This window comes from Oncorhynchus gorbuscha, linkage group LG02, assembly GCF_021184085.1.
Source record: "Oncorhynchus gorbuscha isolate QuinsamMale2020 ecotype Even-year linkage group LG02, OgorEven_v1.0, whole genome shotgun sequence".
Classification (NCBI taxonomy): domain Eukaryota; kingdom Metazoa; phylum Chordata; class Actinopteri; order Salmoniformes; family Salmonidae; genus Oncorhynchus; species Oncorhynchus gorbuscha.
In genome coordinates this window covers 52,459,576-52,472,437 of record NC_060174.1, presented here as the reverse complement: position 1 = coordinate 52,472,437, position 12,862 = coordinate 52,459,576, and the positions used below count along the sequence as shown (strand labels likewise).

The 12,862-nt window shown below is 44.6% G+C and overlaps 1 protein-coding gene across 3 annotated transcripts in view; it reads right to left on the bottom strand.

The window, feature by feature from the left end:
- shank2b (SH3 and multiple ankyrin repeat domains 2b) overlaps positions 1-12,862 on the bottom strand; it is a 162,576-nt gene that overhangs the window by 66,579 nt on the left and 83,135 nt on the right. For all 3 annotated transcript variants that reach the window (XM_046312842.1, XM_046312850.1, XM_046312857.1), the window contains exon 15: positions 4,386-4,467. In XM_046312842.1, the coding sequence (XP_046168798.1) occupies positions 4,386-4,467 (82 nt within the window). The remainder of the gene's footprint in view (positions 1-4,385; positions 4,468-12,862) is intronic.

Below are 12,862 nucleotides of genomic sequence, written 5' to 3'. Positions count from 1 at the left end.
TTGCTGAATTTCATTAAGAACCCCTGGAGTAGAAGTAGTTAACCATTTCAGATGCATGGACAATCTACATGTCATTCTTCCAATCTAGTAGGCCTATGCTTGAATAAAAACAGTAGGTCAGCCTGATTGTCATAAACCAGGCTCCAGAAGTAGACATCATTCCAGAATTAGTATTGTGTTCAATGCTTTGGTTGGGTTCCAAGGAGGAACTTGAAGGGAGAGCAGCAGAGGTAGCAGCGTGATTGTGGTGGGATGCTCGGTTGCCATGGTAACCCATTCTACTTTGAGCTGGTGATCAGCATGGGGGCTAGTCATAGTATTCCAGGACCAAAGTGCCGCTACAGGTCATCATAGTGCAGGGTTTCCTAAACTCGGTCCTCTGGACACCAAGGGGTGCAGGTTTGGTTTTTTTCCCTATCACTACACAGCTGATTCAAATGATCAAAGCTTGATGATGATTAGTTGATCATTTGAATCAGCTGTGTAGGGATAGGGAAAAAACCAAACCTGCACCCATTGGTGTCCAGAGGACCGAGTTTAGGAAACCCTGCACTATGATGACCTGTAGCGTCACTTTGGTCCTGGAATACTATGACTAGCCCCCATGCTGATCACCAGCTCGAAGTAGGGCAAAACCAAAATGTGCTTGGGGTCCCGAGGACTGAGTTTGGGAAACACTGTCATAGTGCAACAAGGTTATGGTAGATTCTGCAGAATAACTGCAGTGGACTGCAGTTGAACTGAAGTTATACTGCACTCTAACTGCAGTTACAATGCAAAATTACTGCAGTAAACTATTTTTTATTTATTTTGGATGCAGTATTTGCAGCACACTGCGGTCGTACTGCACTCTGACTGCAATCGTTTTGTAAGGGTGTTCCACATGTAATAAAGGGATGACAGACCTTCAGGAAACAGAGTCTAATCATCTATATTCCAATATCCTAGTATGAACCCAGAAGGCAGCCTATAGCTATCTCAAAAGGCTACCGTGAAATATGTCAATACATGAAGCAGAAAGGAGACAAATCTCAATGCAGACAGTATTTACCAAGCTAATCAGTAGTAGTCTCCTTTCTGCTACATGTATTAAGAGATTACACTGTAGCTTGAACATCAACAGACGTTTGAAGAGATTACATTCATTTATTGGAGCAGTGCAGTGCAACAATGCAACTGGTCAAGAGGACCAATCCCCAAATATGTTGTCCGTTAAGCAAACCAGAAGCCTGGCCAAGTTTACAGAGGCTCTGTCCCTATAGCCTGGTCCCAGATCAGTTTGTTTCGGGCTGAGTTGGCAAGGCCCAGATCTGCTATGCTATGCTGAGTTGGCAAGACAGCAGCAACAGATCTGGGACCAGGCTGAAGTCCCTCACCTCTGTCACCCCCCATGCCAGAGCAGATGAGCAGAGCAGCATGCAAACAGCCATCACAGCACCGGTAACAGGGACTGTCTGTGTGTCCATGACAACCTACTTTGCTCTTACACTGGCTGTACTGGTTGGTGGGTACAGTGCATTCGGAGAGTATTCAGATCTCAAGTTTTTCCACATTTTGTTACGTTACAGCCTTATTCTATTCTTTTTCCTTCATCAATCTACACACAATATCCCATAATGACAAAGCAAACAAAGGTTTTTAGAAATTTTTGCAAATGTATTCATACTAAAAAATGGAAATATCACAATTGCATAAGTATTCAGACCATTACTCAGTACTTTGTTGAATCACCTTTGGCAGCGATTACAGCCTTGAGTCTTCTTGGGTATGATGCTACAAGCTTGGTAGACCTGTATTTGGGGAGTTTTTCCCATTCTTCTCTGCAGATCCTTTCAAGCTCTGTCAGGTTGGATGGGGAGTGTCACTGCACAGCTATCTTCAGGTCACTCCAGAGATGTTCGATTGGGTTCAAGTCCGGGCTCTGGCTGGGCCACTCATGGACATTCAGAGACTTGTCCCGAAGCCACTCCTACGTTGTCTTGGCTGTGTGCTTAGGGTCGTTGTCCTGTTGGAAGGTGAACCTTCGCCCAACTCTGAGGTCCTGAGCGCTCTGCAGCAGGTTTTCATCAAGGATCTCTCTGTACTTTGCTCCGTTCATCTTTGCCTCGATCCTGACTAGTCTCCCAGTCCCTGCCGCTGAAAAACATCCCCACACTGTGATGCTACCACCACCATGCTTCACCGTAAGGATGGTGCCAGGTTTCCTCCAGACCAGAGAATCTTGTTTCTCATCATCTTTGAGTCCTTTAGGTGCCTTTTGGCCAACTCCAACTCGAACTCTGTCGTGTGCCTTTTACTGAGGAGTGACTTCCGTCTGGCCACTCTACCATAAAGGCCTGATTTGTGGCGTGCTGCAGAGAATGTTGTCCTTCAAGAAGGTTCTCCCATCTCCACAGAGGAACTCTGGAGCTCTGTCAGCGTGACCATCAGGTTCTTGGTCACCTCCCTAACCAAGGCCCTTCTCCCCCGACTGATCAGTTTGGCTGGGCGGCCAGCTCTAGGAAGAGCCTTAATGGTTCAAAACTTCTTCCATTTAAGAATGATGGAGGCCACTGTGTTCTTGGGGACCTTCAATGCTGCAGACATTTTGTGGTACCCTTCCTCAGATCTGTGCCTCGACACAATCCTGTTGCGAAGCTCTACAGACAATTCCTTCAACCTCATGGCTTGGTTTTTGCTCTGACATGCACTGTCAACTGTGGGACCCTATATAGACTGTGTGCCTTTCCAAATCATGTCCAATCAATTGAATGTACCACAAGTGGACTCCAATCAAGTTGAAGAAACATCTCAAATATGATCAATGGAAACAGGATGCACCAGAGCTCAATATCGAGTCTCATTCCAGAAGGTTCTGAATACTTCTGCGTTTTTCTTATTTTTTTATCATACATTTGCAAACATTTCTTTAAAAAAACTTGTCTCGCTTTGCCATTATGAGTTGTGTGTAGATTCATGAGGATATTCTTAATTTCTTCTTCATTTTACAAGAAGGCTGCAACGTAACAAAATGTGGGGGAAAAGGGAAGGGGTCTGAATACTTTCCGAAGGCACTGTATGTTAGTACTGTTGGATGGAGGAGGATATCTCTCTGTCTCTTCTCTTGGTCTCTCCATTAAATCCATCCGGTATGTAGGCTACTGCATGGGCTGCAATACAGTCTCCTTGGGATGTTCATTAGTTAAAACATGTAGTTACCCCATGCTTTCTCATGTGGACCGTTCCCCGAGAATAAGCTGAGGACATTGTGAATGGAGTGCTTTCTTTCCTAGGTACACGTTTCTTACTTTGTTACTGTTTGCATAACAGTCCCGGCATCGAATGCTCAAGTGCGAAACAAGCGAGGCCCCGAGCTCAAGCATTTCTTACATCACCATCCATCTGACAGCGAGAGGTTTCACACACACACACACACACACACACACACACACACACACACACACACACACACACACACACACACACACACACACACACACACACACACACACACACACACACACACACACACACACACACACACACACACACACACACAGCCTATCTCCTCTCCTTTGGAGACAAACACATACACACACACACTCCCACCCAGCCAATTTCCTTCTCAATGTTCTCCACTTGCACAAGTTTGCTTTGCCATAAAAGGCTTTGGCACAGTACACTCTTGGAAATAAAAAGGTCCTTAGGACTTGCATCTGTAGAAGAACGCTTTACGGTTCTAGGTAGAACCCTGTCGCCCACAAAGAACCCTTTTAGAAGCTTTTTTTCCCCAGAGAGAAGGATCCAAAGAGTCCTCTCAGAGCCCTTTCTTGTGCTGTAATCAGTGGCGCCACAGATTAGAGTGCGGTACTACTGTAGATGATCTGGCATACAAAATGAATGCGGTTGATACGAATGAATGAAATAACTGAAATATGCACATGAAAGCCAGGTAAAAGGGTAACATGCAATGTCCCATATGTGCTATTCCCAAACTAAAAAGAAAATACATGAAATAAAGCCAAGTGCTGTGTACGCTTGAGTTCACAATTCACATTCACCCCTCGCCTCATCATCTGGGAGGATTGGCTGACGAAGACCCCCCCCAGATGAATAGCTTGCATAGTTATTTCCTCCATTCTTTACAATTGAATAAGGCCGGTGACGCTACTTCAGATCTGTAGTCTGAAGTCAGACACCAAACATTAGGGGTTATGTGTCAGCAGCATCTTCGTCACAGAAGCTATAAACGTCTGCAAAACTTCTCATATGCTATAGCAGTTTAGAAGAAGATATCACACCCTGTAGAGTATCATGGTTCCACCAATTTCCTCTGAACATCACATTGAATAGGCATTCGGAAAAACAGTAAGTAAACCAAGACCAATCCTGAAACCAATCCTTACCTTGACGCATCAAAGCTGTCGTAGGATCCCACAGTGTAGTGCCTGAAGAGCTTCCTCCTCTCAGCTCTGTCTGCCCTGGCATCTGCAGTACAGACAACAAAACAATCAGTAAAAAGGGTGAACAATTCAGTAAAGGGGTGACCATGACTGTTTTCCAAAAGGCACCCTGTCACCTACAGTATATAGTGCACTACTTTTAACCACGGCCCATAATAGGGTGCCATTTGGGACGCAAGCCATTAAGTTAGTGACGTGTAAAAGGGTGACCAATTCGACGGATGAGGCATCACATCATTTCCTGCCCTCCTCATTCTCTCCATGAACATGGATGACTGGAGTACGGTACTGTTTCAAAGTAAGAGGCAGAATATAACAGGTTTTCATTTTCAAAATGAAGCTTATGGAGAGATATAAGAGATATTTTATCACATTGAACCCTTCCAAATAAATAGGTCATTATCCATGTTTATTCTATGTGGCGGTTGTGTTCAACCCATTTTATGAAATCAAATAGGTACGAGTACTGCGGCAGAAAACCGACAAACATTATGACCATTACGTCATTTAGAATTGTTTGAAGAAGGCCCTCTTAAGCCCTGAAAATAAGCAGAACATGTACCCGTACATGTACTGCTAGAAATAACTTCACTTCAATGGCGGCTACTACCAAAAGCGCACAACAGAGCCAGTCAGCCAGTGTCACAAACCACTCAGAACAAACAGATCCCGCGTCCCAAATGGTGCCCTATTCACTACACAGTGCACTACTTTTCACCCGAACCTCATAGGGATTTGGTCAAAAGTAGTGCACTATTCAGGTAATAGGGTGCATTTTGGGACTCCATGCAGAGATGGAAGACGCCGTAGTGAGATTCATAGAGGCTCTTTCACAGAAACAAGCACTGCACCATATGGCACTTTATTCCCAGGTGCTGTCTCCCAGCAAATTGAATTATGCAATATAAGCCAGACCCTGAATGTACTCAAGCTGATCAAGCAGTCTGCCCAAGCCACTGTGAGTAGCCTTAAGCAGCACGTCATTGGTATAATGTTGGAACCCAGGCATGGATCAATATTGCCTAACAATCAGTGTACGGAGGTGTGTAATGGCTTTAGAAAGAAGTGGCTGCAAATGCTGTAGTGGATTGACGCAAATTAAATAAGGGGACAAAAGTAAGGTGTGTGTGTGTGTGTGTGTGTGTGTGTGTGTGTGTGTGTGTGTGTGTGTGTGTGTGTGCGTGTCACGATTTCCGCCGAAGTCGGTTCCTCTCCTTGTTCGGGCGGTGTTTGGCGGTCTACGTCACCAACCTTCTAGCCATTTTTCATTTTCCATTGGTTTTGTCTTGTCTTCCTTCACACCTGGTTCCAATCCAGAGGTGTATTTAACCCTCTGTTTCCCCTCATGTCCTTGTCGTGATTGTTTGATTTTATGTTATGTGCAAGTTATGTTCTGGTGTGCGACGGATTTTGTTCCCACTTTTATTATTTTGTATATTTTGGTTTTCTGAGTTTTGTGAGCACTTATTAAACGACTCCGTTTATAACAAGTTCGTTCTCCTGCGCCTGACTTCCCTGCCACTGACACGCACCCATTACAGAATCACCGACCCAAACTATGGAGTCAGCAGGAGAAGGTACCCCGGCCATTGAGGTGGAGGAGCGCGTCCAGGAGCATGCAGTTGTGCTTCACCATCTTGGCGCTGCCATGGATCGCGTTGTCCAGAAAATGGACCACTGGGAGAGACAGGGAGTTCTTCCAGCACCTTCACCAGCACTCTCCTGAGCGCCCCTTTCCCGACTGAACCCAGCGGGATCTGTCTCTCCTTGCCCCAGGAGTACGACGGGAGGGCTGCGAACTGCTAGGGGTTCTTATTGCAATTAGACCTCTATCTGGCCACCGTCCACACGGCATTCGTGGATTGTCTGGGGGTCTCTGTCAGCCTTACCTCAGGTTTTCACCCCGAGAGTAACGGGCAGGTGAAGAGAGTTAACCAGGATGTGGGTAGGTTTCTGAGGTCTTATTGCCAGGACCGGCCAGGGGAGTGGACAGGGTTCGTGCCCTGGGCAGAGATGGCCCAGAACTCGCTCCGCCACCCCCCCATCAATCTCTCTCCCCTCCAGTGTGTATTGGGGTATCAGCCGGACTAGTTTTGTACCTACTTTTATATAGGTACATACTTTTATATATGTATATTTTGGTTTTTGGAGTTTTGTGAGTACTTTTCAAATGACTCTGTTTATACCAAGTTCGTTCTCCTGACTTCCCTGCCACCAGCACGCACCCATTACAGTGTGTGTGTGTGTGTTAGGGATAGCACAGAGAATAATTAACACTGGATACAATCCAAGTTGTATAGTGCACATACTGTATAGCCTTTCCTAAGAACACCCTTTCCTAACTGCAATAAACACCACCAAATATTCAGTATTTGACAAAAGATTAACTCTAAATATAGACATATAATAACAACAATAAGCCAATGTAAAACCAAAAGGCCCTTTTTAAACAGAAAACATTTAGCTGTCCGATAGCCATCCAAAAGCCTTTAGAAACTAGGATAATTAGTTCAAAGGATGTGGAGATGTTCAAGATGTTGTTGAAGACCACAGTGAGTGTTATTTTGGCATTGTTCTGTAGGTTCTCTATGTTGATATGTGATGATATCAGTTGTCAGAAGCTGGGCTGCGTGGGACTCAACACTTTCCCCTCCAACCTACTTCCTCGTTGTCATAGTCACTGATTTATTTTCTAAGCACAGCCTCTTTGATAGCAGGGTGAGTTATATGACTTATATTATGTGCACGTATCCTCCATGTAGACAACATGTGATGTGGGCATTACCCTATTCAAGGCCTCTTCTAGAAAGTACACTATCCAACTGTAGGTCATCCCATCTGCTTTTTCATGAAAGTCCACTATTTTAAATCTCATAGACATCTGAAATGTACATCACGGTTTAAATCACCATCTTTAGTTTCAATTTTAAGTTCAAATTTTAAGGCTGAGATATAAAACTGCCAAGCTAATATATTCTGAGATATGCCCAGATTGTAGCCTATGCACACCATGGCAATGAGATAGACTAGAAAGCACCTTTTTAGCACAGGTTAAATCCCCCAGCCATCCACAGTACTAATGAAACACCCCGCCAGTGGTGTTGCTCTGGCTATGTCCCAAATAGCAACCTATTCCCTTTATAGTGCACTACATAGTGCTCTGGTTAAAAGTACTGCACTATATATGGAATAGAGTGCCATTGAGAACAAAGCCCCTGTCAGTGTTGTGCTGTACAGTAGCCCCCCGTGTCTCTCTTACTGCATCCCCAAATGGTACCCTACAACCTGTCAATGATATACACTTCATGACAAAAGTAATGAAAAAGTATGCACAATAGTATGTGGACACCTGCCCGTCGAACATCTCATTCCAAAATCATGGGCATTAATATGGAGTTGGTCCCCCGCTTTGCTGCTATAACAGCCTCCACTCTTCTATGAAGGCTTTTCCACATTAGCGAGTTTGGGCACTGATGTTGGACGATTAGGCCTGGCTTGCAGTCGGCCTTCCAATTCATTCCAAAGGTGTTCGATGGGGTTGAGGTCAGGGCTCTGTGAAGGTCAGTCAAGTTCTTCCACACTGATCTCGACAAACCATTTCTGTGTGATTCATCACTCGAGAGAACACGTATCCACTGCTCCTGAGTCCAATGGTGGAGTTTAGTTTAGTTTATTAATTTGACCATTTTAAAAAACAAGCACACATAAAACTTAAGCCATACATGCACGTGAATAAAATCTTTGAGGATTTTATTTTATTTTATTTCACCTTTATTTAACCAGGTAGGCTAGTAGAGATCAAGTTCTCATTTACAACTGCGACCTGGCCAAGATAAAGCATAGCAGTGTGAACAGACAACAACACAGAGTCACACATGGAGTAAACAAGAAACAAGTCAATAACACAGAAAAAAAGAGTCTATATACATTGTGTGCAAAAGGCATGAGGAGGTAGGTGAATAATTACAATTTAGCAGATTAACACTGGAGTGATAAATGATCAGATGGTCATGTGCAGGTAGATATACTGGTGTGCAAAAGAGCAGAAAAGTAAATAAATAAAAACAGTATGTGGATGAGGTAGGTAAATTGGGTGGGCTATTTACCGATGGACTATATACAGCTGCACCGATCGGTTTGCTGCTCAGATAGCAGATGTTTGAAGTTGGTGAGGGAGATAAAAGTCTACAACTTCAACAATTTTTGCAATTCGTTCCAGTCACAGGCAGCAGAGAACTGAAAGGAAAGGCGCCCAATGAGGTGTTGGCTTTAGGGATGATCAGTGAGATACACCTGCTGGAGCGTGTGCTATGGGTGGGTGTTGCCATCGTGACCAGTGAACTGAGATAAGGCGGAGCTTTACCTAGCATGGACTTGTAGATGACCTGGAGCCAGTGGGTCTGGCGATGAATATGTAGCGAGGGCCAGCCGACTAGAGCATACAAGTCGCAGTGGTGGGTGGTATAAGGTGCTTTAGTAACAAACGCTGATGGCACTGTGATGAATTGCATCCAGTTTGCTGAGTAGTGTATTGGAAGCTATTTTGTAGATGACATCGCCGAAGTCGAGGATCGGTAGGATAGTCAGTTTTACTAGGGTAAGTTTGGCGACGTTAGTGAAGGAGGCTTTGTTGCGAAATAGAAAGCCGATTCTGGATTTGATTTTGGATTGGAGATGTTTGATATGAGTCTGGAAGGAGAGTTTACAGTCTAGCCAGACACCTAGGTACTTATAGATGTCCACATATTCTAGGTCGGAACCATCCAGGGTGGTGATGCTAGTCGGGCGTGCGGGTGCAGGCAGCGAACGGTTGAAAAGCATGCATTTGGTTTTACTAGCGTTTAAGAGCAGTTGGAGGCCACGGAAGGAGTAGGTTAGATAGCACAGTGTCCAAGGAAGGGCCAGAAGTATACAGAATGGTGTCATCTGCGTAGAGGTGGATCAGGGAATCGCCCGCAGCAAGAGCAACATAATTGATATATACAGAGAAAATAGTCGGCCCGAGAATTTAATCCTGTGGCACCCCCATAGAGACTGCCAGAGGACCGGACAACATGCCCTCCGATTTGACACACTGAACTCTGTCTGCAAAGTAGTTGGTGAACCAGGCAAGGCAGTCATTAGAAAAACCGAGGCTACTGAGTCTGCCGATAAGAATATGGTGATTGACAGAGTCAAAAGCCTTGGCCAGGTCGATGAAGACGGCTGCACAGTACTGTCTTTTATCGATGCCGGTTATGATATCGTTTAGTAACTTGAGCATGGCTGAGGTGCACCCGTGACCGGCTCGGAAACCAGATTGCACAGCGGAGAAGGTACGGTGGGATTCGAGATGGTCAGTGATCTGTTTGTTGACTTGGCTTCCGAAGACCTTAGATAGGCAGGGATAACACACAATAAAGTCTGGGACTTATTTCCATTGTGGTCCTCTTCATTGTGGAGCTATACACCACTCCAGCTGACAGTTGGCATTGCGCATGGTGATCTTAGGCTTGTGTGAGGCTACTTGGCCATGGAAACCCATTTCAAAAGCTCCCAATGAACAGTTATTGTGCTGACGTTCCTTCCAGTGGCAGTTTGGAACTCGGTAGTGAGTGTTGCAACCGAGGACAGACACTTTTTACATGTTATGCGCTTCAGCACTCAGTGGTCCCGTTCTGTGAGCTTGTATGGCCTACCACTTCGCAGCTGAGCCGTTGTTGCTCCTCGATGTTGTTTCCAATTCACAATAACAGCACTTACAGGGCAGGAATTTGACGAACTAACTTGTTGGAAAGCTGGCGTCCTATAACGGTGCCACATTGAAAGTCACTGAGCTCTTCAGCAAGGCCATTCTAATGCCAGTGTTTGTCTATGGAGATTTAATGGCTGCGTGGTCAGTTATATACACCTGTCAGCAACGGGTGTGGCTGAAATAGCCAAATTCACTAATTTGAAGGTCCACATACTTTTGAATATATAGTGTATGTTCTGTACCCACCATCTCTCATTCTGTCTCCCTCTCAATGCTGCTGCTGTTCTCTAGAGTGCAAACACACCTCTCTCTCTCTCTCTCTCTCTGCCTCACTTGCCTCCTCTCCTTAACACACGGAGAGCAGAATTAAAAAAGACTACTTGACAAGAGCGTGCACTGTTCTGACAGCTGCTGACACTAAATCACATCACCATGGGGGCACTGTAGCTAGCCTAGCTTAGCATAGCACAGTCAGTGGCTAGCTTGGGAAATCCACAGAGGCTCCAACCTGACTCCTGCGTTTCAAATGGATACTGACACAGGCCAAGGATACTATGTGTTTGGAATAGAAAACCTGCACCGTGGAATAGATTCGGCCCTGAATAGATTCAACACCAGTGCTGAACTGTACTGCATATGTTCGCTGTAATCAGATGTCTACATCCTTTGAATTACTTCAACTGAGGAAGATGAATGCCTACATGTACAGTAAGGCCATACAGTAAAGGAACATACAGTGCAGCGCATTAAAATCATTATAATTTACCATTACGAATCCTTCCGCCTCCTTTATATAGCCAGCACTATACTCAACTTGAGAATAGAATTTACCCAATCCATTGTCCATGTAATAAACTCACACACACACACACTTCCAACTAAAAACACTGAAAATAACTGACAGAAATACCACCTACATATGGCTTTCTCCCTTCCAGGTAAAACACTTTCCGTTAGGATCCCAGAAAACATTTTGAACAATGTTCACAACCAGACTACAAGCTAGATATGCCCCCCCCCCCAACACTCACACAGTGCTGTACCTCCAAAATGAACCTTCTTCCTGGATTTGGCAGTCTCTTCCATTTGCCCCCTTCTGTCCTCTCCTCAAATGGAGTGCTTCCCAGAAACGCTCACACCTCCACCTTCAAGTCCCCGTCCTAAGTCAGGATACCTCACCTCTCCACCTCTAGTCCTCGGGTTAGAAAGCCTTTCGTCAACATCCCCAGAAAGTTTGACCAATCCCGGTATGTGAATATATAGAGCCCATAACCATGTCCACAGACATGAAGAGAACAACTCTATCTGGTAATGACAAAATCCCACGTAAGCTCCGTTCTTAGAGCAGAGAGAGAATGAGAGAGAGAAAAAAATTGTACAAAATGAGAGAGAGAAAAAAATCTTGCCAAGGCCCACTCCTTAGCAACCGGGCTTGTACAGTGTACAGAGGACGTTTCCATGGCAATATATCAATCAGGAATGTACATGAGTGTTACAGTAAAGGGTTCATGATGCTGGTACGACTGCATGATGTTAGTAACCAAACAGAAGCACAGGTAGCCACTACTATAATATTCAGATGGTCCTTCGGTAGTAATTATTGACCTCGAGCAATAACAATGTCTGAAATCCTCTGTGCTTTATCTTCCCTTCAGGTGTTTGGAAACAGACGTATTTGTGAGGACAAGACTGGATGAAAAGTACCTGCTAATTATAGCCTCATCGACATTGCATTGCCAAATAGTGAATTATCATATCCTTCACAAACTGCATTTGTACAGTAGCACGGACTGCTATAATTGACAGATTCGGTCAAAATGTCATTGTCATTGACTCTGTCCAGTCACTGAGTACAGCAAGTAGGTCTTTCAGGATTCACAAATAAACAAAAGAAAAATCTGAACGTAACATGTAAAGTGTTGGTCCCATGTTTCACGGGCTGAAATAAAAGATCCCAGAAATGTTGCATATGCACACATTTGTTTGCATCCCTGTTAGTGAGCATTTCTCCTTTGCCAAAATAATCCATCCACCTGACAGGTGTGGCATATCAAGCTGATTAAACAGCATGATCATTACACAGGTGCACTTTGTGCTTGGGACAATAAAAGGCAATCTAAAATGTGCGGATTTGTCACACAATAGAATGCCACAGATTTCTTAAGTTTTAGGGGGGAGTGCAACTGGCAACCAGAGCAGTTGCCAGATACTTTTATGTTAATTTATCTACCACAAGCCGCTGGCAAAACGTCATTTTAGAGAATTTCGCAGTACATCCAATCTGCCTCACAACCAAAGACCACATGTAACCACGCTAGCCCAGGACCTTCACAGGACCGTCTGTGACAAGCCACCTGGACAGCTGATGAAATTGAGGAGTATTTATGTCTGTAATAAAGCTCATTTGTGGAGAGAAACTCAATCTGATTGGCTAGGCCTGGCTCTCCAGTGGATGGGCCTGGCTCCCACAATGGTGGGCCTATACCCTCCCAGGCCCACCCATGCCTGCACCCCTGCCCAGGGCCAAGATCATTTATTTCAGTTGACTAATTCCCTGAAAATTGTTGCATGTTGTGTTCATATTTTTGTTCAGTATAGACATTATTGGACATTAAATACATTTAGGCCAATACACATTTTAAGGGGTAAACACCAAAGCTAGCCTTCTCCTATCAAGAGACCTCTC